The sequence below is a fragment of the Gobius niger genome (genome assembly GCF_951799975.1).
Source record: "Gobius niger genome assembly, chromosome: 16".
Classification (NCBI taxonomy): Eukaryota; Metazoa; Chordata; class Actinopteri; order Gobiiformes; family Gobiidae; genus Gobius; species Gobius niger.
The window spans coordinates 18879884-18904666 of record NC_136867.1 but is presented as its reverse complement, the minus strand read 5'-3'; the positions used below and the strand labels follow the sequence as shown (position 1 = coordinate 18904666).

Here is a 24783-nt window from a genome sequence, read left to right as displayed (position 1 = left end):
GAGGTAAAGTTGATGTTCAGCTCCAGTGTGGCTTTCTGCTCTTGCACAACAAATAAACAAAGTTGAAGCTGAATTTTGCGTCTGTGTCGACTTTTTGGAGTAATGTTATTTACGTTTTTTTACGTTTGATATAGGATAAATATTAAACGCAATGGAAGAAAGCACAATGTTACAAAAATGGATTTCCAAATAGATCAGTATAAAGAAAGAAGATACTTTGGAGATTCAGTATCAATTCCTGAACTCTTGATGTGGACATACATTATAGTAGTCTTTGAAATATATGCAGTTATTACCATTTACTATATACAGTATTTATAAAAACTACAAAACTGCACGACAAAGCTGATAATATAAAAAGCATTTTAATACAAATGTTTTTAAATTAGGCACGTTCTACAAAGCTTTGTTAAAAATGTAAGAAAAAACATTAACATTTATAAAACCATAATCTTTAAAATTAGGCCACATAAATAATACACTTTAAGAGTTAAGTTCATTCAGGTTTTGTTTTGAATCCAGTGAGTTTAATGAGTAAAATCTTGACGTTAGCTCCACGCAGATCTTTTGCCCAGAACACGGTTTGTGATTCTCTGAAGAACAAAAAACACAGAACATAAACATTTCAGTGACTAACGTGTAATGAATGCTATTAAAGTTAGAATTATGAAAGGTCTGAGTTTGCACTTTACACCATAATAATAACATTGTGATAGGATTAGGAATGCCACATTTTACAGCCATGTTTCTATATCATTACCAAGAAAATACTGGCCATGTTTTGAGGTGATTTAGTTTTTTATACTGGGAGAATATCACCATGAATTAAGTAGAATTACATTTGTGTGCCCCACTTCCATTAAATCATCATTTACATACTGCTATTACACTTGTATATACCTGTGCGGTAAAGTTTGAGAGTAACCAGATATATTTTTGCGCCACCACTCGATGAGACTGTTTAGAAACTATGCTTCTCATTCTATGTACCCTGATGAAGATAAAAACTAAATTCTTTGATCCATTTTGTGTCTGTACCTTGTTGTAGAGTTGCGCGTTGAGTCTGTACGATCTGTACTCCACTTTCCTCTGTTCCTCCTCCCTCCGTCTCCGCACCTCCGGCAGGTTTTCATAAATCCTACAAAGCAATACAATCCTCATTATTACTGGGACAAGACACAATCTCTATACAATAAATAGTTTATATTATGTCCCGTCTTCAACACATGCAGACTCCAAAGACAGGCCTTACAGTGAGACAGAAATCATCCACTTCAAATATGTCACTGTTACTTACTGTTTTGACCTTTGAATCATCTCCTTCCGGGGCACAGCTCGCCTCAAATGTGCAGTACCTTTAAAACAGGAAACAAATATAGTATAGTATGTTCGAAATAAAAACTGTAAAAACAACTTATTTCTTAGTCTATCAATAGGCTTTACCCGCAGGTCTGGGCAGCCTCCCCGGTCCTCCCGGCTGGATGAACAGCTCCTCTCTCTCCTGGTTAAAGAGGGTCTGCAGACGCCTCTCCTCCACTTGAAGAGCCAGTCTCTCCTGCCTCTGACGGGACCGGGAAACGAAGTCAGGACGTCCCACTCGCAATGCGTCCTGGAAAAAGTATATACATATATTTGAGCTCGTAACATATTAAAAAAAGTGTCATTTTAAAGATGTGAAATCGCACATACATATGTTGTAATAGAAAGATATTTAGTTAATCTTTTAAATTGATTGTGTTGGAGCTTTCTGAACACAGCTGACCTTCCTCATAGACAACAGACTTTACCCAACGTCGCCCACAAAGATAATCTCCCTCCACTGCATAATCATTGTTAACTTGCACATCTTTGACCTGTCTGCTGTTAAATGGTTACTTTGATGAAGAATATTAAACTCTTGATTTATTTTCAGATGGTCACCATTTTGTATTACATTTTTCCTATAAGTCACAAAGTCCCTTTCTCAGAACTAAGTTTTCCTGTATCAGAATTATCAGTTTCAGAATAGTTTTTTTTGCCATTGTTTGAGAACAGGTTCACAAACTAGGATTTTTTCTCAGCGCAAACGTGCAAAATAAAACATATAACATTGAACATAGAATTTAGATAAACTATTTAGTATTTTTAAAGAGAAAAGGGTACAAGTCAAATTGCTGTAATAGTGATACCAAATTCAAACATGTTAAACTTAATTGTTTGTTATTATTAAAAGGATCCCCTTTCCTGTTTAATATAACCAACTATGCAACAAAATCTGAAATTTGAATTTAAAATGTCTCCTCTCCCTCATGTCAAGTAAGCATTACAGAACTTTATAGACGGCATGCAGAAGATGTCGAGTCTTCACTGTTGTTATTTGTTTTGACAGAACGTTCAGGGATCTGTCGTTTAGAATTTAAATTATGGAAGTGTGAACCGTCTCTACATGTGGGTTTTCATAGCAACTGCCTAGTCAAGATGACATGTTTCCCTTTTATGAATGGTTGCATATCTTCAAAATGGCATCTATAGCAGGAAAACGTCATGCAACATCACAAATTCCTCTCTTGACACCCATGATGCTGTGATGTGAAACCGAGTGATTTGCACAGACCTGAAGCGTGACCCGTGATGAAGATGAGGGCTTCTTGTTTCCTAGTGTTGAATCCTCCTCGGTTTGTCGCACATTCCTCTGCTCCTCCAGCGGTATCTGTCGGAGCGGCTCTCTCCACGGAGGTTGTTTGCTCAGGGGCTCGAACCACACGGCGCTCGGCCTCCACTGCTCAGGCTCGTTCTCTTTACGGGCCTCCGCTTTCAGCTCATCGGCAGAAATGAACCAGGAAACAGCTAAAAATCCACAAGGAATTTTTAAAAATTACTATACTGTATGTAGTGCTTTACAAATGGTAATATCCCAGTTGATCTTACCGTGTGGATAACGTTTTTGGGAGCTACTGTGGCTCTTTCTGTGCTTTTGGCTTTTGGACAGGAGACTCCTGTGGGTCTTTTGTTCTCGGTCCAGACTGGAGGAGGAGGAGGAGCGGTGCTTTAAACCTCTGTCACTCGGAGAAGGAAAGGTCGTCCCAACATCTCGGGTGTGACGACGCGTCCCGTTACTCACAATCTCCAAGTCTCCTGAGGACATGACATGGTGATCAAACTACATACAGTACGTCAAAACCTATTCAATGTATAATCTTTGAGTCTTGAGGAAGTTCACATTTTGAGGTCAAAGTCGGTGGATTGGATGCATTAGTAATGGACAGACGAAAGGATTTGAGAACATTTTCAGAGAACTGACATTTTTCAAATACTGCACGATAAACAAACAACATGCACTGATAGGAAAAAAGTACACATTTTAAAACCTATTAAAATTCTTACTGCTTACCTGCTTGAATGCCTTTTGACACTTGCTTCACGGCCTTCTTAGAGACCAGAGATCTGGAGGGACCCCGATGAAGAGGAAGGGTGTAAGTGCTGGTGGAGGATCCTGAATCGACAGCCACCTGTAAAAGTCATTCAGGAGTCAGGATAATTACTGAAAATTAAGTATGTAGCATCATTTTTTGATCTTGCTGACAATACCTTTCTTAAAAAAATAAAAGGTGTAAACTGTATCTTTTAGCATCTGTAGGGTTATACATGTTTTGTTATGGACACTTACAGAAGACTCCTCGGTCACACTGGTCTCTGATGGAGTTCTGGCCTGTTCGTCTTGCCCCCTCTGTTTGCTGATGGCGGAGTACAGTTTACTGAGACTGGAGCTGCTCCTCAGGTTCCTCTGGACTCTGTCCGCACCGAACGCTCGGATCAACCTCGCCGTATCCACCGTGGACATCGACGTGGAGGAGCGAGTGTCTGATACGTCCCGCTCCTGTGCAGAGCCGGGCTTGAAACTGTCCAAATCCTGACTAGAATTCCACACCATTTCACTTTTTCTGTCATGAACAATTTTCTCGAGCTTATCTGCATGTCTTTGCCTCCTCAGCTCTCGCAAGTCGCCCGTCTTCCCTGATCTTTGCGTGTGAAGCTCTTGATTTGAAAATTCCACTTCTGAAATAGTACTGTCCCGTGAACTCTGAATAATCCGGGACAGGCGTTCCAGTCGCTCCAACAGCGTCGCCTCTCGTTCCCTAACAGTGTGGGACTCCTCATCCCTCCAGCGCTCGCTAAATTTCTGCCAAAGCTGGTCCAAGCCGCTGACGTTTTGCTGCGAGGTGAGGGGCGGGTTGTCCCGGTAGGTCTCTGAATGGTCTGGACGCTCCGTGTAAAGCCTTTCCCTGTTCGGTGCATGACGGGCTTCGTGGATGAAGAACGGGACAGGACTGGTCCCCTGGTCTCTCCAGGACGTGGTGGGGACCTCGGTGTCTGCAGGTAAAGGCCCTCGGGTGAAGACGGGTGAGGTCGGCTTCGGAGTTTGGAGAGCAGTGATTGGTGCAGGTTTGTTTACTGCATCTGGTGATAATAAAAGGTACAAAATCACTTACAACAATTGACAAAGACACATTTCTCACAGAATTGTCTCAGGTAAAGGAATAATTATGCACCAAATTTCAATATATAGTTGGTTAATCATTTTCAACAAAGAAACTCAAGTTCACCATGACTTATTGTGTTTCCATTTCTACTCAGTATTGTGTTTGACAATTTTGTTGGTACATAAATAAAATCAACATGTGTCTAGGTTTGTCCAACTACTTATTTATATTGGTGCCCAGGAGCCAAAGAAGTATTCGAGTGTCGCACTAAACTTTAATGCATTTTGTTCGACATGAGCTCGTTATGTTAAGCGGAGACTAAGCAATTGAGCTGTCTAACGTGCAAACCTGTTTTCTCTGCCAAAAGCCACCTCCAGCTCACCTCTTTGGCCCCGCTCACTCATTGTGACGCGTGGCTGTGTCAGTCTCTTGCTGTAGATTCCCTCAGTGTGGCGGATGGTCACTCCGCGGTCCAGCCCGGGGTCCTTGTGTCCCAAAACATCACTGCTGAAGCGCGGAGGGAGAGCGTCATCCGAGCCTTGCGAAAGAATAATACACCATTTTCCAACAGATTTCAGAAAAGCAATCTCTCAAATTTGCACATCTAACTCAACTACATGGCCTATCTCCCCATATTGAAAGCGAAAACATTTGGAGATGCAGGTCCCTATTGCTTTGCGCTGGGGCCTCACTGCTGCCTTTGTCTGCGCCTGCCCCGGAACATGAATAATTAATGATGTCTCCGGTGTAGGTTACAAAAGACCAGCTGCTCCTCAACCCACCGCTGACGAATGGGAGTTAGACATCATCGGCAGTCATTTCTAAACTCATGATAGGTAATGGACTATCATACCTCCACTTAAAACTAGAGACAGATCCTAACATACCAGTGTGAGTGCTCTCCATGGTGGTGTCATTGGAGGAATCGGCTTCAGTTTGAGGAACGTAGAAGAGCTCCTCACTGCCATGGGGTTTATAAGGCAGCAGATGAGGCACTGGGAAAAACAAGACAATTATTCACTTTAAGAAAACATCACCCATGCAACACCTAAAATCTGCGAGAGAAAAAAATGAGTCAGCGTCTTTTACACACTGATTGACCTACCTACTGTTGTATCCACAGCAAAAGGCTTTGGCGAAACATGAACTGAAGATGTCACTCTCTGTTGCGTTAAACCCCTCTTGGTCTCATATCTCTGGTGTCTTTTGGGCACCTCTTGCCATTCGGGCGGACTGGACAGGCCCACACCTTCATCAGGACTGCTAGGGATGGAGGGCGAGTGTCTGAGTGGGACGAAGTGCCTTTGCTGAAAACTAACGTCCCGAGAGAAGAATGAAGGGCCGTCCACGACATGCTCCGTCGGTTTTGGCGACAGAGTGAGGCGCACTTGTGAGACGTGACCGGATTTTCCTGTGACTTGCTCAGCCTGAGATGATTCAATAACTCCTGCTTTATCTGCTTTGTTAACTGGCTCAAAACTGCCATTATTTTGTTGTAAAGACATTGCAGATGTGGATAAATCTTCATATTGCCCGCCAAGAGTGTCTTGCCGAGCTGCGAGCTGAGATTTCTCATTTAGAATTTGACTTTGCACCGCTATTTCATCCATTTCATTGTTTCCACTAAGCTCACTTTTAGCCATTTGTGGGGAAACCTGTGTGTTGCTACATCCCTCTGTTGCTAGCTCCTTCACATGTAGTGGTTCTGAGGAAGGACTTCGTGGAGGGGCAGGCGATGTTAAGGGAGAAGGAGAAGTTGACCGACGACAAGTAGAAATTGTGATGGATGTCAGTGCTTTTGTTTTAGGGAGACTGACGCCTTCTTTGGCAGCAATTTCTCTAACCTTTGCCTCAATATCTTCACGTGGAAAGCAAGGCTCTGGGATATTGGTGCTAAGACTCTTGGACAGGTCAGACGGCTGTTTAGAGTCCGAGATTTGGGGCTTGTGTGTCAGTACTTGATCAACTGGAGTTAGTCCTCTTGGGGGTCGAAGACTAGAAGCAGCACTGCTTTCTGTGTCAGTGCTGGCGTAGCCCTACAATGGAAGAAAATACATTGTTTAAGGTGTGGTCAAGGATTTCACATATTTAGCAGCACTTATAAACAATGTCACTTGGCCAGAAGTAATAACATTTAACATTTTCAAATAGCATGGTAGTCGTCAATCAAACCGTTTGAAGCATAACCACAGCAGCTCACAAAACAATAGCTCACAACATTAACTTTTTTTATGGCAGTAAATGAAAACATAGTACGCCTTCCTTAATTCTTTGAGTCATTTTATCACTCGTTATAAATCCACTGCAATCACAGCAACCAAAAATAGCAAGACTTTGAATGAATAGCCAGAACATTCACTTCAGCATCAGCAGCACACATAGTTACCTTTAACAAGACACCAGTACCCTCCAAACTTTCAAGGAGTCACTAAAACTAAAATATAACTATAAAGTAAATGAATAAATAAGTTGCAATATTGTCACATAAAATGGTTTAAGTTGAAGGGTGTAAAATGCTGTATATGTTGTACCAGCTTTGGGTTTTTCAGTAACAGCTCCCTCTTGATTTCTTCGATCCTTCTCCTGTCTTCTTTGTCCAACTCCAGAGGTTCACATTTCTGACCGGAAATCATCTGCTTGATCCACTCTAGAAAACCAGAGAGTCAGATAGTAATTGGTTGCACTTTACTTTGCAGCACAGCAATAATAACATGGTAATATGATAGAAATAGCAGGGTAAATAGGGATAATTTGTAGGGTTATTTGTATATTATAGTATAAGAAAGTACTAACCCTATTGTCTGTTGGTACTTTACAGTCTTTATACTGGGCTTGTGTTAATCATGTTACCAGGACTTAAGGCAGCTGTGTGTCGTGTTGTATGATTGCCTGCCACTCTGATAATATACTTTCTGGTATCATACTTTTCCCATTATCCAGTTTATATTACCCAATATAATAGTTTCATTTAAAATGTATAACTAAATTCAAAATGTCTTTCATGTTTATCAATAGACATAGGACTACATTGTGTCACTACTGTAATATGCAATATGACTACAAAATATAGTAATTCAAATAGACCTGGGAAACTTAACAATATTTAAGCCTGTCCAATGTATTTTTCCTATAGCCGTTAACTTTAGCTTTCAAACACAGCTAATTTATCCTGATGTTTTCGGCTGTTGTTTACCCATCAACACAATTTCGGTGATGTCAAAATGGTTAGAAATCATTACTGAATTTTGAGATTTTAATTTTGATAATAATTAGTGTTCAAAAGAGGCACCTGACCTAAACAGTAAATAAAATATGGTAAAGTTTTGGATATACAGTACATCTAATGGCCACCAAAACCCTGCTTTTTAACATTACAGGCTATAAAGTAAAGGTCTCATCCTGTAACAGGTACTAGACGTTTTGCAATACACTTTCAGAACTGAAGTTTACCTGATTTCTCTTCTCACCTCTGGCTCTGCCCTCTTCCTGGTCCACACTGGTCGTACTGGACACCATCGTAGCAGGAGACTCGGTGTGCAGTAACTTGGCCACTCGAATCGCGAGTGAGCTCTCGCTGCTTCGGTCACTCACAGACTCCACCGGGACCGGGGAAGAGGTGCTGCTGCTCTGAACGGGACTGTCCTGTGAAGAGGTCAGGGTTAATTGTGTGTTGTTGTTTTTTCAAACTCTAACTTACAATTACAAATGTCATGGCCAAGGATTATGTTGTTATGTTAAGATGGAATAGAAAAATCACAAAAGGGTCAAATGAAATTGAAATGAAATTTGACAATGTGGCTTTTCTACCTGTACCGGCTCCATATTCTCCTCTGGGACAGTTGTTGCTATGGGAGGAGAGGGCGGTGAGGGTTGTTGTGGGGGTTGTGCTTGGGGTTGTGCTTGAGGCTGAGGCTGTGGGACACGATCGGGAGGCGCAGCGCTGCACCCCTCAGGCTCTGCCCTCTGCACAGATTTGTTTAGGACTAAAGACAGGCCTGCACTTCTGCTAACCACGCCACTTTGTCTTGTTGGTGGCACATGTTCTCCACCTGTGAGCCTTTCCCTTGTAGTCATCGTAGAGTCCGAAGAAGACCTGGTCCAGAGATGGGAGCTTTGGGATTTGGACTCTTCTGCAGAAAAGGCCGAAGTAAATAAATCTTCCTTTCTTTGGGAGGGAAATCTATCCAACGGTGGTGATGCAAGATTTTCGGCTTGACTTAGAAGTTTACGGATATCTGAAAAAGCACCAGAGCTAACAAACGAGGTCTCTCCATTTTGCTGAGACCCTGGCCCCATCGACTGCAAGTTTTTGTCATCTTCCTGGTCTAACGATGGTCCCAGACTGACTGGACTCTGGCTGCTGTCCCTTTGCTGTTGGCTGGGAAAGTCTTCATTGGGGTGGGGGTAAAGTTTAGGGTCAAAATGAGCAGTTGCAGATGTATCGGACGAAGAGGAAGCTCGTCTGAAATGATCCTGTCCAAAACCATAAGCTTCTGCACTCGGAGGAAAGGAGAAACTTGAATCCACCGATTGAAGACTAGACCTGGAGAACTCAGCTTTATGGGGAGTGCCACCTGCAGAAAAATGGAAATTATTGGAAACATTTCACCCAATAAATAAAATAAAGTATTTATTTGATTACAGATTATTTTTATCGTTGAAAAGTACCCGAAGAAAATGATCATGTGATGTATATTACTGGCAATGGTCCAACATTTTACACAGTGTGACTTTAAGATCAAACCATTGACAGTAAACCCTTGTAAATACATAACAATAATGATAATCTAATTTTATAGCTATCATTTGGAACACAACCCTGCATTTTTTTTTCTGCTCAGCTCAAACAATTACAATTTCTAAGCTGAAAAGTGTTATGGCTCCCACTGAAGTTCTTTTTTTCAACATTAGCCACCATCATGCTATTAAAAAAGAGCCTCACGTGCTTTTAGATCCAATCAAGAGGTGAGGGAGCTAGAACATTAACTTTCAAAAAAATAATTTAAATCTTAGACATCTACTTTAACTTCACTGCACTACGTACTTTCAGACGGCTGGATGCTTTTGGTTGGAGTTGAGCCTTTAATTGTGCCCAGCTCAGTGGGAGAAAATTCGGGTTCTCTTATTGGTCCTCTCGGAGCGAATGGCGTCAGGATGGTGGAGGGAGATTGATCGATGCCCAGATTTTGAAGATATAACTGTGGAGAAAAAAAATCATTCAGTCATAGAGTCCTAAGGTCCTATCAATACACAAGTTAATATTAGTATAAGTACCGGGATTCTTTCTTCGATGTTTAGCTCTCGAGGCTTGTACTGAGGTGGTGGCGTGGACAATTTTCCTGTCCAATAGGGATCGTAGTTATCTACTTCTAGGCTGATAGAGGATGTTCCAATAGAAGTGGCAACTTTTTGCCCAGAGTTGGAACTGTCCTGTGAGTTCGAGAGGGTCACGTCACTAAATTGACCCAGACTAATAACAAGAGGCGACAGTTTTCCCTCAGTGGTTAGATGTTGTTGTACCACTGCTTCCTCAGTATCAAGTTTATCTATTCGTGCTTCTGCAGGGTGCTCCTTTTTGACCGACATTACAACAGTGCTGAGAGATGAATGCGATTGCGACCTGTTAAATGGGGAAGCTGACTGCGTGGCTATATTGTCTTTATCACTAGGAGCACTGCCCGCTGCCTCCTCTCTTCTGGGAGACAAAGTAGCAGAAACATCCACGGAAGGATTTTGATTAACATTTTCATTCATTTTAACAACTTGCTGACTGAGAATGCGATTCAGGTTGTCTGAAACAGCATCGTAAGCTTTCTTTTTAGGGGAAATGCCGGTAAATCCCTGTAGCGCCAAAGAATCAAACAGAGATGTCTTGCCCGATTGATTGGCTCTCCAAGCATCCACCTTCTGCATGTAGGTGAGACTTGGCAGTGACTGGACTTTATCACAGGTTGGCTCCTTTTCACTTGGATTATTTGCTTCTAGATTAGGAGCAGAAGGAGGGGGAGTAGAGACTTCTGCACTAGTTTGTATCAAGCTTTCTTTGGTGGATTCAATATCAGAAAGTTGCTGAAATTTTGACTTGGCGCTGGATTTTGGCGGGATTTTGAAAACACCTGGAGTGGACTGTGACTGAGGGAGGAAGCCGAGGTAGGAGCCATCGATGCCAGTTTGATTTCCAGAAGACCACAAATCCTGTTCTCGTAGTCTTTGTTGAATCCCAGTAGAGAAGGGTCCAGGCAACGATGCACTGCTGAGATTTTCTTTACTCAAACTAGTCTTAACTAGTTTGGGGATCTTTGATGGAAAAGGTGTTGCCAAGTCTTTTGATGTTTTATTGCTTTTTGGTTCTTCAGAAGCTTCAAGGCTACTGCGCCTCTGAAGGTCCAACATTTCTTGCCGTAAAGCTTCACTGCTGTCATCTGGTTTAGTGCTACGGGATCCCACAGTTATGTTAAAAACATCAGATAAACGTGTTTTTGACTCTTTTGACTCGTTTATATATAGATTTGTAGTTGTTTGTGGCTGCTGCTGGAAGACAGAGGCTTCACCTGGAGGGCCTTCTCTAACAAGACTTAGATCAGGGTTGAGGTCATCCCTACTCATAAGCTCTTTAATTTCAGATGTTTTTGAAGAAGATTTTGAGCTACTACTGCTGCTCAACATACCAACATCTTTCTGAAGGATGCGCATAAGTTGTTGTGCCTGGACATCCTTGTTTAGAAAATAAGTGTCTTCTACTTTTTCCAAATTGCAGATGGCAGGAACTTTGGGTGTAATTTCATCTGCAATGTGAGCCAATAGTGAAGGTGTAGGGTTATCGCTTGTTTTGACCCCAGCTGGAGATAAGCTGTGTTGAGAAAGGGAACCGCTGCTACTTCCTGCCTCTTCAAGAGGATGCTGACTCAAAGAAGCCTGGTCCAATGTCTGAGAGGTGAACTCGTGAGATGGTATTTGAAACTTCTCAGATGCCACTGACATGTCCGGATAAGCCCTGAAACATACAGTAAAATGATAAAGTTGCGGTTGGGAGAATAAAATTAGGTTTTCACTGCATCAAGTGGAATAATGTACCTTAAAGGAGCAAATTCCATGTTGGTTTGTTGAAATAAAGAATAGTCTGTGTTGTGCTCCAGCACAGAGTTTGATGGCAGCAATGACATAGCAGGAGACAGGTTACTGTCCTGAAAGGCTGAAATAAATATAGAACAAACTCAAAACTGTCAAAAATATATAATATATATTATATAAAATATAAATAGAGGTTGATCAGTAATATCACATCAACTACAATGTGCAGTACCTAAGTGTGGTGAGTGGCTCTCCATCTGCTGAAACCTGCTGTCTGTCGCTCTCTGCTGTCTCTGGTCCTGAAGCCTTGCCTCTTCATCAGAGCCCCCTCTTTGGCCCTGGGCCCAACAAATACTCAAATAAATTAACAAATGATATTTTCACATCCAATGCATATACCATAAGCTGTTTGATAACTTAGTCACGTCAAATTCAACCCATGAGCAACAGGTTGTTAGATAGGTTGGTAGATGAAGTATAAACAGAATTTTGCAGGTCAGGTCGTGCTACGCTACATTACGATAACCGAGGCAGCACGGTATTTCTTATGAATTGATTTTGCGTTTGAGCGTAGTAAAATCTACATAACACATGAGACGCTAGACTGGTTAGCATGCATGCTAACTTTGCAGCAGCAAAACAACCGCTTCAGTTTCGCAGCAGTGAAACCTTACATTTGAGAAAACTTCAATTCAAGCAAAATAGATTGGACCAAACCAAGAATTTAGGGGGAAACACATCAAACTACCTGTAAAGGGTACATGTTGTTGTTATTGTCCGCCACAAGAGCCGCGCTTCCGCCGCCCTGTTTCCAAGGAGCGTTGCTAGGTCACGTGACAGGAAAGCGCCTGCTTCTACGGATTTAAAAAATACACATATAAAATAAATTACCAACATTTCTATATACATTGTAAATAACTATATAATATTATAAGTCTAAATAAAGAAATATAATCAGATTTTTTTTTAAAATCTTTTTACTGCCCGACGTTCTTGTGCCACATCAACGAACACACCTCCCTTCGTCAGTAGTGTGTCTTTATGGCATAGCTTTTATTTATGATGGAGGCAAGTTGAACGTATTTTGTTTTGTGTTGTTCTAATCATGCTCCTGTCACATCAAATTTCCGATTTCTAAACTTCCAAATATGATTGGGGCTTGGCGATTTTGTTGACAGGCTTTTTGGCCAATAATAGTCCACAGTCCAGCACCACCGCGCACCAATCAAAAGCCATTGTTATCATCTTTAGCCAGACTGGAGGCAGAACACACACGGAAATCATTAAAAACACTGGTCAAAATACGCAGTACAAAACACAACAGCGAAGAAACTAAACTACACTTGACGATACAATGCCGAAAAAGAAAGAATGCGGGAAAGGTACGAAAATATGTCGTTGCTTGTTTGTTTTATCAATAAGTTGATATGGGTAATGGAGATTGCTAGCTACCATATTTTAGCCATGAGTGACATGTTTAGACACGTCATAAATCAGATCGTCGTTAACTTAATTTTTTCCCTAAATAACGTAATGTTTTCTTTAATTTACAGTGGCCACTCGGGTACCGAGGTTTCGACAAGATACCCCGTTCATGAAAGCACACGTAAGCATTATTTATACTGGGCATTGTTCACTTAGGCTAAAACAAGTTTTACAAGTTACCCTTGTGCGTTGTACTTGTGACCATAAGCGGGAAATATTACTTCAAATCAGTGATCACCATTACACGTTTTTTTTAAACGTTATATTGATCCTGATTAATTATAACGTTAGTTCAAGTATAAAGTGTAATGTTATTGCTTGAGGATGGACAAATGATTGATTAGGAAAAGAAATGCATTCATATTTTAGTGACATAAGAGTTTAGTGTTAAGATAAAATTGCTAACCTATTTTTAAAGCAATGGCCTCTGGATGAGAGCAAATATTGAATTTAATTATTTTTTAAAGGATTTCCGGAAATGTTATTGAAAAGGACAGCTCGCGGTGAATGGGGAAATACATCCAGCAAATTGTTGGAGCCGGGACATGAACCCATGACGATGGGGACAGAACAGTGTAGCGACCTTATGCACACCAGGGCTGCACAATATATCGCAAAAAATATCATGGCGATATTATTATTATTTCTGATAATGGACACCTCGTCGTGCATTATCCCCTTCATGATTTGTGTTGAATAGAATTTGGGAAATTCCACAGTCACCATGGGGATCCGCCATCTTTGCAGCTGTTAGCATACATTTCCATAGACTAACATTAGCTAAAAACAGAATAAAAAGTGGAGAAAAAAGCCGTGGAACAACTCCGTTAGCTACTGAGTCACTGCTGCTAAAAACATCTAACAAGTGTTATAATGTGAACAATAACTCCAGTATTTTAACTTTTAAAATCTCCATTAGTTTACAATTGCTGCTAATCCCATAATACTTAGCGATATGACATCACATTGTGTTGAAATGGTTGAGTGAAATATCGTATTAATATCGTTACCGCAATATTGCTTATTAGCCGTAACGCATATCACAAGTTACTTCAGTATCGTTCAGCCCTAATGCACACTATCGGTTCCTAAATCTGAGAGTCACGTTTTTTCTTTCTCAGTAAGAATGCGTTCTAGTCAGTGCGGTGACAGTGGCATGAGCAGTAGGTGTAATGTGACATCTGAGTGAAGGCGATCGTTGGGGAGATAGGCAGTGTACGATTACAACTATGATAAGGCTTTTCCCTTTTTCACAGGAAACAATGGTCGATTTTATAAAGGGCAATGTTACAAATTCTGTCATGGATTTTTTGGGAACTGGCATATTCGGTAAGACATTTTGCTTTTTGTTGATGTAAATGAATGGGATTGTTCGACTTTAAACATGTGTGATCATCTCATCTGTTCTTAGGTTTCCTTCAAAATTTAGAGCTCAATGAAGAACGGGATATTTATTATTCAGATGACGACGACGATGATATTGACCAACAAATTGAAACACGAGAACTAAAGCCACATCCACAAATTAAAGAGCTCACTGATAAGGTTTTTGCTCATTACAGTTTAGTGACATGATTATTTCTGCACCGATTACTGCATTTACATTGTGTACATCTTGTTCAGGAATCTGATAAGCAAATTACAGAATCTGTCGATGAGGAAGAAAAACGTAAATCAAGAGCTGTTAAGAATAAGCGCAAGAAAATGGTCAGTTTTGTTTATTTCACTAAATAGTCATTATGGCTCTATATGCTTATGTTGTTGTTGATGTTTTGCAGCGGAAGAGAGAAAAGAAGCGACAGGAAAAGGTGGAAGGCGACAAAAAAGCTTTACCTGTGAGTGTACACTACAACTACAAGGAGTTCTGTTCCCCCCTCGAGATCGACTTTATAATGTTTCCTTGTTTTTCAGGAGGACGAACAAGAAAAGTTATCCTCCACTGAATCTGACGAAGAAATTTATAATAATTATAAAGAGTTAGAGAAAGATTTATTGAACGGACCGCATAATTTAGAAAATAATATTAAAGTAATCAAAGAAGAAAAATCTTTCAATAAGGAAACAGATGATGAGGTTTGTGAAAAGTTTTATGAATTTCAACCTGTTTCGAAAAAGAAGACCAAAACCAAATCAGAAAAAATGGAAAAAACACAGACGGCACAAATTAAACAGGAAGAAACGGTAAAACAAGAACCAAAAGAAGAAGAAGAAAAAAATGCCAAAGCTGAAAAAGAGAAAGTGTCTGAAATTCAAAAAGAAGAGAAAATGGATGAAAGCAAAAAGGTAAGCACAAAAGCAAGTGTTATTATTGGTTCGTAAAGATTTTTAAAATGCTATATCTCTTTATTTACCAGGAAACTGTTGAACCTATTGTTGATGAATACGCCAAAAAGAGCAGAGAGATGGCAGGTAAACAAACTATTGAGTGTGTTGTGTCCGGATTTGAGAATGAGACATAATAATTTGCTGTATCTTCAATGAATGTTCTTGAGTCATCCTCTGTACTCTGTAGTTGAAGTGTAGGACGTTTTGCCTCTTAACCCAAAGGCTTTGTCACTAAAGTTTGATACTAAAGTTTACGGTGGTCTTATTTTAGTCTGCGATTTGAGCTGGAAACTTTAGTATTAAGCTTTTCGGATGAGAGGTGAAACGTCCTACACTTCAACTACAGAGAAGCTGACTCAAGAACCTTCATTGAAGATGCACAACTCCTGCACAACTGAGAGCCTACACAGACATAATAGTTATTCTGTAGTTACAAGTTTTGTCTTATTTTCAGCTATTGGAAACCGCTTAGCTGCGAATGGACAATATGAAATGGCCATAAAATGCTTCACTGAGGCCATTAAATTCACTCCTAAGGAATACAAGTAAGAATATTGATCAGAAAAGAAACATGTGAACACTTATACTAATAAATGTATGGGTTTTTTTAAAGGATATTTGGGAATCGCTCCTTTTGTTTTGAGCGAATGCAACAGTTTGAAGCAGCCTTGAGCGACGCTGAGGTTTCTCTGGCCCTGCAGCCAAACTGGATCAAAGGCTTATTCAGGAAAGGCAAAGCGCTGTGTGGGCTCAAGGTACAACTTTAAATCTCAAATGCTAGAACAAGACTTATAAAAGGGACAAATGAAAGAAAAGTAGATAAAATACTACATTTGTAACCATCTTCATCATTTATTTATTTTCAGAAATACTACGAAGCCTCACTCACCTTCGCAGAGGTGCTTGTGGTGGAAAGCACAAGCGAAGAAGCCATAAAAGAGTTAAAACGTGCACAGACTCTTCACCTTATGGTAGGTTTAACAAGTTAGACACATAAAAATACTGTTCATTAATATTTGAGATAATATTTTTTTTCTGATGCAGGAAATGGGGTTTACATGGGCCCAATGCACAAACGCTCTGAAAAGCCATTCCACGTTAGAAGAAGCAGCAGATGCTTTGTTTACGGAGGAACTCGATTCAAGTCTTCAAGGTAAACTTTATTTGTGAGAATGAGGTGAAAAAAGATTTGTAATTTTTGTTTTTAAATGTAACTTTAATTCCATTTGGGCCTTGTTTTGGTCCTGATCCAACATTTTCTAAAGGCTTGTTTTCATACAATATGATAAAAAGGAGTTGCTCCCCATTTTTTGAAATGTATTACAAAAATATTGTAATAATAGTATTCAAGACAGTTATTGAATATGGCACCTTTTTCCTCTTATTGTGTGTCTCCTGCAGAAGATGGTGCCTGTAAATCTGACCAGGCCACAGCTGATTACAGCAGTGTTGATGAAGAGTGGAAGAAAATTCATCTGTCGACGAAACCCAATCAAAGTAAAGCGAAAGTAGAGCCACTGTTCCTCCCATCAAAAAAGCAAGCCAAACCGTGAGTGAAACCTGATGCTTCCAGTAGGTTCTCAAACGTTGATCATCAAATATTTGACCTTACAAAAACACCAGGCAAGATCAAAACAGGACAAACCAGTCTGACAAAATCCTAAACTGGTCGTAAATAATTTCTAAACCAGAAAAACGACAAACTTAAATGCATTTTCAAGGTATGCGATTAAATTTAATAATAAATAGTCTAGTATTTTAGTTGTACGTACCATCTGAAAAAGCCCAAGTACAAGCGGTACTCATGCCACAGTTTGAGAACCACTGGTCTAATACATGTAACTTTATGACAGCAGTACTGAATAATCAGAAAATAATATTGTTTATTGTAAGCTGAATACACTAAAACACTTTACTGCTTGAGGATTGTCTGTGCTTTGTTCCACATAACAAAGGTTTAAGAAAATCTAGTCTGTGATTTAGTTGAAGATGTTTTCATTTTTGTCTTTATTAACATGATTGCATATTTGTTTGAAGAGGGCAGCTGTTTCCAGTCTGGGTCGGGTCTTTGGCTTCGACCATCAACTACGGAACTCTCCACGAGGTTTTCAACAGGTGACGAACTGCCTCTGTCTGACATATTCATGTTAATATCAGATGTTCATCTCACCGCACATGTTTTTCTCTAGAGTCGGGAAGGTCTTCAGTATCAAAATGGTGCTGGAGCATCACTGTGCGTTTGTGAACTACAGCACCAAAACGGACTGTGAACGAGCTGTTCAACTGATAGATGTAGGATATATTCCTTTTGCTTTTGTCCAGGTTGAACTAAATCTGAACAAGCGTCTGACTCATGCTGTGACTCACGCTACAGAACATGAAGATCTTATCAGTTAGAGATTAGCTGATGGACAATGGTCTTTACCACAGTCATAATACAAAGTACAAACACATGGCCACAAACGGACTCATTGAGAGTACGCAGAGAGAGAGTCAGAAGCTTGTTCAGATTTAGTTCAATCCGGTTAATTTTATAATGTCAATCCTTATGTGACAGAAATGCATTGAAATCCACGCTATCATTTTAAATATTTATGTATTTTGTAGTATCTAAGCAATACTATCTTGTATCTAAATGTGTTAGTTTCTTAGTTGTTCTAACACCTTGGAACATGCTTTTAGTGGACTCAAAGTTCTCTTAAAGTATGTGTGTATTTCTTCCTCTTTAAAATTGAAATACTGCTGTTGTATAAACAGGGGATGGTGCTGGAGGGCCGTCCTCTGGCGGTGCGGTATCCCAGCAGACTCCCTCCTGGGCTCGGTGCCTCAAAGCACGCACTGGTGGACCCCCGCATGCCCCCCTGGTGAGAGCCTGCACATTTAAATAATGCGTTTTATAATAAATCTGTTTCGTTATCAGTAAAAGGGGAAACATGTTTGTGTGCAGCTTACCGAAGAACAGAGAGTGTTTCTTCTGGCGCACGATCGGCTGCACAAAAGACGACTGTATTTACAGACATGTCCCCAAGAACAAAGGCATCGACCAGGAGAAGTTCAGCCTCAAAAGCAACTACTAAGTCAATCCTACTTTACGGCTCAACCACAGATTTGGTCACTCGAGGACCCCTGCCGTTGTTCTTTTTTAGCTCGAAGTAGCTTTAAGTTTTATCTGAAAGACTTTTAGCAACAAATCTTTGCATACAATAGAGAGAATTCTTTGTTCCATTCAATCACCACCAGGTGGCACCACTACCTTTGTCTCTGTTGAGGCAGTAGTGGCCTGTTTAGCTTGTGAAGGCTTATTCTATTTCTGCTGCGTCATAAAAACGTAGTACTGTGAGGTGATTATTATTTCATGTTTTAATAATATATGTGCCTTTTCAAATGCATGTTTAAATCTTTGTTTGCTGAGATTTCTGGTTTTGAAGCATGGCTTTGATGGTTCTGTAGCTTTTCAGCGTCTGTCCTCATCGCTTCTTTTCTTATTAAACCATAAAATCAAAGGCTTTATTGACATTTTTTAACACAGTGAAGGCCTTAATGCTTCATTACGCTCAGGTTTTTGCAGAGACTTTACAGAAAGTCCACCGCATTAGCAGCAAGTCTTCATTTCTTCATTATTTGATACTTTGAAAACAGCAGCAGAGTGAAGCCTAATGGTTATTTGTAGTCACTGCTGTCGGCTGAAGCTTTAATCGCTCAGATCCACATTTAGTGACAAATGGTAAACTTGCAGAAACCTTTTTCATTTGTAATACTTTTGCACCCCCATCTTTATCCCAGCGGAACCCATTACTTTGTGTGATGCATCTTCATCTTTTTTGATAAATGTAATGGATGCTTAAATAGGTATCTGTCTTAAAACATTAAGATTGGTATATGTACTGTAAGAAGTTATATTCAAATGAAACACAACTCAAATGTATCTTTTTTTTAATCCTACCCCTTTAGGCTGATAAAACCAAATTTGTTTCCTGTGTCTAGAATTGGCTCATTTTGACAATAACCTTAAGTATTATCCGCAAGCTTCCTCTAGGTTCGACCTGTGTGAAACTCCCAAGATTCAGGCTACAAAACCTTCCCAAAAGTGCTGATTAATTGGTCTTAAAGTTGTCCGCTGATGGTGAAATTGCCGAGGTTTTTGCTGTGTAAAGTGCTTAGTCTGGGCTTGATAGAGCAGCAGTTGTGTGGGCATTAATTGGCTGACAGGGGCATACCTCCCCGAAGCCTTTTTTTGATCTTGGCGAGATTTGAGGCCATGAAAGCATTGTAATACTAACAACATGAACTCTGGCTGAACCCACAGCGGCATTGGGGTGTTTAGCTGATGTTTTAAACTTCACAATGCACCTCTGTTGTTGACTGTGTGCTAAACCTGGATAAAACCTGCCACGATGAAGAGTGATAAGGGATGAAGACTCATGAAGTAAAGAGCTGATATAAATCCTTGGCTTTTTGCAGCACTGTGTGCAAAGAATACTCCACTTAACTGAGCAAATAAAGGGTAGATCAACTCCATCTTGTAAAAAAAGACACAGCTTTGAACTAATCTCTTTTAGCCTCTTTTGCAGGGGCTTAAAGGGGAAGCAAACTAACTAAACAATGAAGCTACCAAAGACTTTGAAAATACTATAGCTATAAATTTACCAGAAGTCCTTTATGGTTCATGGATGTCTTGGCCCTCTCACCTCACAACAAGAAAGTCCTAGGTTCTGTGTGGAGTTTCCATCTTTCCACCTGGAGCTTTGCGTTCAACTGCGACTAAAACATGTACAATACGAACCTCTCTGAGACCAGGACTTCCCTGAAAAGGGATTCTGATAATCAGTGGGACTTTCTTAGTTAGATAAAGGTCAAATAAAGTGAAAAAAGAAATGCATTAATGTCCAGCAGTTACTATTTTCATTTTGTTTTGAGACATTTCTTTTGTTTTGGCCTGGAATATATTTGGTAAACTTTGTAAAACTGGCTGCACAATCTCCTCGAAAGAATGTGGTGTAATGAAAAGTAGAGCAATATGTTCTATATAGTTAGATCTATGTGATAAGCAGTACCAAACTCTGGTCCAGATGAGCCAGATTCAACATAGTGACTCACAGCCTGCCTATTGTTATTCAATCAACACTCATGGCTCTCACTGATCAAGCCTTGATTGAGGCCACTCCACGCTGGCCAACTGAAATTTGTTGTATTGCAAAGAGACATCCTGATTCCTGAGTGAATTAGCACATGGGTGCAAGAAACTGTGTGCATTTGTTTCACCCTGTTGCTTTCAAATGTATCACACCACTTGTATTGTACGTATGTATAAAAGCCTCTGTTTCTGTGTTTTGTAAGAGGCAGTCACTGAGAGGTCATGGCCTCCCCACATGCCTTTTCCCCTTTCCCTGTACTTTCAACAACTGGACCTTTATTTCATAAAACTCACCAGAGCTTCTATCGAGCAATTATTTTCCCACTGCAGTAGCATATCTTCACATGATAGACTTTTGGTTATTCTTTCCAGGATGTAGGATATGGTGGCACTCGGGCGTCTTCTGAGATATCTACTACTACTACTTGATCTTGATCTAGACTGGTTGTACTGAAACGTTTGAGAACCACTGATATAAACCACACAAAGTGATGAATGTCTCTAGGTGTTAACACTCTCACTGGCAATTGTATACTTTGCCATTACTCTCAATTCAACGCCTTGGAAAGATGCATCCTATAACTAAGGCTACAGAGCTTTCTAGAACAAATCTTGTGTCTCATCTAATCGGTTTCCTTTTAGCTTCACAAGAGGCAGCAGACATGATACAAAAACACATTGTGACCATTCTTTATTGATGAATGGTAATGCAGTCAAAAGCCCGCCTCGAGAGGAAGATGCAGCCGGAGTAATTGAATGCTTTGGTTTCACTGCAGCGAAAGACAATCTAATTTTTATTCTAATTTTGTGGGTTCTGCGCTCGGTAAATAAACTATTGATGAGGCAGGAGGGAGCAGCTGACTCGCACACTACATCAACAGACTAAATGCTACACTAGAGATCTCCCACATTGCTGGGACGAAGACCATTCTGCTGTTTCTAGAAACAATCTGATTTCACTGCCAAGCATGTATTTCGGACTATGTTTTCAGGAAAGAATAATACATTTGTAAATGGAAAGATACGCAGTCAAAGTTGGAAAACTGAGTGAAAGATAAGTGTGAAAAGAACAAATAATTTTCAACCACTTTTGGCATTTTGTAACATTTTATGATCAGAACGGCCAAAAAGTGTGACACAGGTGGAAACTGGTATATTGCCAACCCATGCTATTAATCAATGCGTTTTTTTTTCTTTCTTGCAAAGCTCTCCTAAAAGTGGCAACAGAGCCTACATTTTTAGAGTTAAATGTATCAGGAAGTCCATGCCCTTTTAAAAGCATGTGCGACTGGGAGATAAAACCAGTCACAAAGGTCATTTTTAATTAAAAACCTTTAGAGCTACTGCTTAACTTTTTTCCTTCTGCCACAGCAAATCTACAGCTTCTCTCTCGGCAGTGAATTGCAAATAGCTTATTAAATTAGGGAAGGTTTGAAGATGGGGGGTAATTTTTGACACAACACTCGAGGCCTGGGACCTGAACACGGAGCAGGGGGACAGTAGTTGGTGAAGTGTTCGATTCAAAGATTGTCAGGCTGTAAACTTTGAGAACAGAGACGAGAGCTGTGCAGAGAAACTCAAAATGCCTCCGAGCTGGAACTTCAGTCTCTGTCTATAGACTACAAGAACAGCTTCCTCTCTTTGTTCACACATCCCTGCACCACATATAGTTGGTGACACTTTTTTAAAACACTCCTCTGCTTGTGCTAAAGCCTTATCAAGAGCTGGGATAAGGTGCACTCTCAGTTTGAAGTACATGCCTTGACTGTCCAAATCTTTCAGCTTCGTTATCTGGTCACAGTACATTGGGAGCATATTTGGTGAAATGTTTATATTTTGAGTTTTAAACCTGTTAAGTTACTCTTCATACAAGCTAACAGCTGAATGAAGAGACAATAGCCTATCATAAACAGTCAATCAACCGGTTTACCATACTTCTCTAAAGTAATGGGACTTTTCCAGAAAACTATTGGGGGAAAAAACAAGCATGATGTCATATTGGAAATAATAAGCTCTGCAGTTAAGAAGCATTTTTAACTTAAAGAGGGGGTATTATGCTTTTTTCAGCCACATAGCACCAGTCTATAGCACACTACAATGATGACCAAACCTTCTGTTGGTCTGTAAATGCAGTAAATTAGAATAACTGCCTTGTATAAAATTGCTCTTTCAAAATGGTGGTAGCAAATGACTTGAAATAGGCCCCTGTCTCTTTAAGAACCTCTGACCCTTTCCGACACGCCCCCTCCACACGCTGTCTGTGGCATCACAACAACACTTCGTTGTCTCAACAGTATTGAAACTACGATCGGTGCATTTTAATTTTTATTGTTGGAAAGGACCTACTGTTTATCACTTTGTGAACAATGGCCACACAGGATATTATTTGGAAACGAACCTTCCACACCGGACGCTTGGAAGGGGCTCTTGCCTGAAAAATAACTGCTGTTTGGAGGCTCTCTCTTTGCATCTGCCATGCCCTATGGATCTCTAACTATACCCCCATGGACGACACCAGGATCTGCAGGAGCCCATACGATTCAAAGACGGACATTATCTGTGCAGGTGGACAGTGGTTTTTCGAGGTTACCCGTTAGCTTGTTATAATCGACTACAGCTCATTGTTGATGAAAAGTCTGCAATAAACCACAAATGTGTAAAGCCAGGCTCATTGTGTGATCATCGTAAAGGCTGCTTCGAGTAGTTGCTGCTTTATTGACGTTATTTGTGCATAATATGCTGCCTGTTTTCAATGAATGTTGTGAAGGTGAAGGTTGTTAGCTTGTCGCGGCTAATAGTGCCTTAGCTCCGGGAGAAACCACTCGGCTACGACTCACTGCAGATGAAATGTGAGCAATAAACTACGAAATCAACAAGCCAGGCTCCGTGTGTGATCGTCATAAAGGCTGCTTCAAGCAGTTGCCTGTTTTAGTGACGTTTTCAATGCATAATATGCTGCGTGTATTCAGTGAATTTTCCCGTTAGCTTATCGCGGCTAGCTTGTTAGCTCCGGGAGAAAACCACTCGGCTACGACTCACTGTAGATGAAATGTGAGCAATAAACTACACAATCAACAAGCCAGGCTCCGTGTGTGATCATCATAAAGGCTGCTTCAAGCAGATGCCTGTTTAGTGACGTTTTCAATGCATAATATGCTGCTTGTATTCAGTGAATTTTCCCGTTAGCTTGTCGCGGCTAGCTTGTTAGCTCCGGGAGAAAACCACTCGGCTATGACCCATTGCAGATGAAATGTGAGCAATAAACTTCCAAATCAACAAGCCAGGCTCCGTGTGTGATCATTGTTAAACGGTTCTTTGTGTGTGTGGTGGTTTTATTGACTTTATGTGTGCATATTTCTCGTTTTCACGTGATGACTCGAGGTTTAGCTTAGCATTAGCTTTCTCCGGAGGCTCTGTGCATCATCACGGCCCAGCGCAGAACCAGACACTGAAATAAGTGTTCTTGTCACCGGTTTTAATCCTGGGTGTTTCGGTAACAGAAACACTGATGTATGTCTTTGTAAAAGTCTGCTGTAACTCCGGTTCACAACACATGAAGCTAATCCTCCATGATGACTCTGTTTACGTCTTAGGGCTAGACACTGCGGGGAGGGGGTTCTGCTGAGGAGCAGTGGTTGGTTACTCGGCTGGTGACGAAAGGTCGGAGGCGTATCCTGGAGGTCGAGGGCGTTTCCTGAAGGAATCAGGCGTTTTATCCCTAAAATGGCCGCCATCAGAGTTTCTACAGATTACTCGAAAATACGTGAATGTGCTAAGGCAACACTTCAGGCATGTTTTTAATGAGGGAATGACTTAATAACATGATGTAAAGCTTGAAAAAGTCCATTTTGCATAATACCCCCCCTTTAAAGGGACTATACTGGGTTTAAAAATGCTAAAATTAAGTATTTTCCTCCCCCTACATGTTCCAACAATGTCCTAATGTGTAGAATGAGCCCAGACCTGTTCACCACAACTGCCTCTAAAATCCTGCACTGTCACTCAAAAAGGTGTTTATTCGGGTCCGAAGTGCCCTCATGCATTAGCTTAATATAGAAGCTGCAGTTACACATATGACCTGAGGTGGCAGTAGTGAGTATAAAATGGCTAACTTGCATCTAGCCCCTTTAAAAAAAATCTACAGTCCAGTAAATATGAAAAACAATGATATAAAATATTAAATGAAAAGTAAATAGAATATCATCAGCATAGAGATTTTTTCCAAGAGGGTGTGCAACATGTATAAACAAAAAGAAAATTGGCCCCAAGACTGATCCCTGAGGAACACCATGCAGCAAAGGAGTAGCT

General features: G+C 40.5%; 2 protein-coding genes across 2 annotated transcripts; one reads left to right on the top strand and one right to left on the bottom strand.

Moving 5' to 3' along the window:
- Nucleotides 1-430: 430 nt before the first annotated feature.
- Nucleotides 431-12370, bottom strand: alms1 (ALMS1 centrosome and basal body associated protein). The gene is made up of 19 exons (XM_079573162.1): nucleotides 12280-12370; nucleotides 11764-11869; nucleotides 11535-11652; nucleotides 9735-11454; nucleotides 9505-9658; nucleotides 8268-9034; nucleotides 7928-8102; nucleotides 6992-7107; nucleotides 5566-6496; nucleotides 5348-5455; nucleotides 4843-4998; nucleotides 3647-4437; nucleotides 3371-3488; nucleotides 2908-3114; nucleotides 2594-2826; nucleotides 1444-1609; nucleotides 1298-1355; nucleotides 1039-1138; nucleotides 431-593 (listed from the first exon to the last, which is right to left on the bottom strand). Exons 1-19 carry the CDS (start codon nucleotides 12292-12294, stop codon nucleotides 549-551), a joined length of 6084 nt encoding a protein of 2027 aa, XP_079429288.1. The 5' UTR covers nucleotides 12295-12370; the 3' UTR covers nucleotides 431-548.
- Nucleotides 12371-12776: 406 nt separating this feature from the next.
- Nucleotides 12777-19097, top strand: LOC306975525 (uncharacterized protein). Its single transcript, XM_079573096.1, has 17 exons — nucleotides 12777-12913; nucleotides 13085-13137; nucleotides 14273-14345; nucleotides 14428-14561; nucleotides 14640-14723; nucleotides 14795-14851; nucleotides 14928-15299; nucleotides 15371-15425; nucleotides 15796-15886; nucleotides 15955-16096; nucleotides 16208-16312; nucleotides 16386-16494; nucleotides 16743-16890; nucleotides 17379-17456; nucleotides 17531-17633; nucleotides 18099-18205; nucleotides 18289-19097. The coding sequence occupies exons 1-17, from the start codon at nucleotides 12886-12888 to the stop codon at nucleotides 18416-18418; spliced, it is 1869 nt and encodes a 622-aa protein (XP_079429222.1). The 5' UTR covers nucleotides 12777-12885; the 3' UTR covers nucleotides 18419-19097.
- Nucleotides 19098-24783: the final 5686 nt, after the last annotated feature.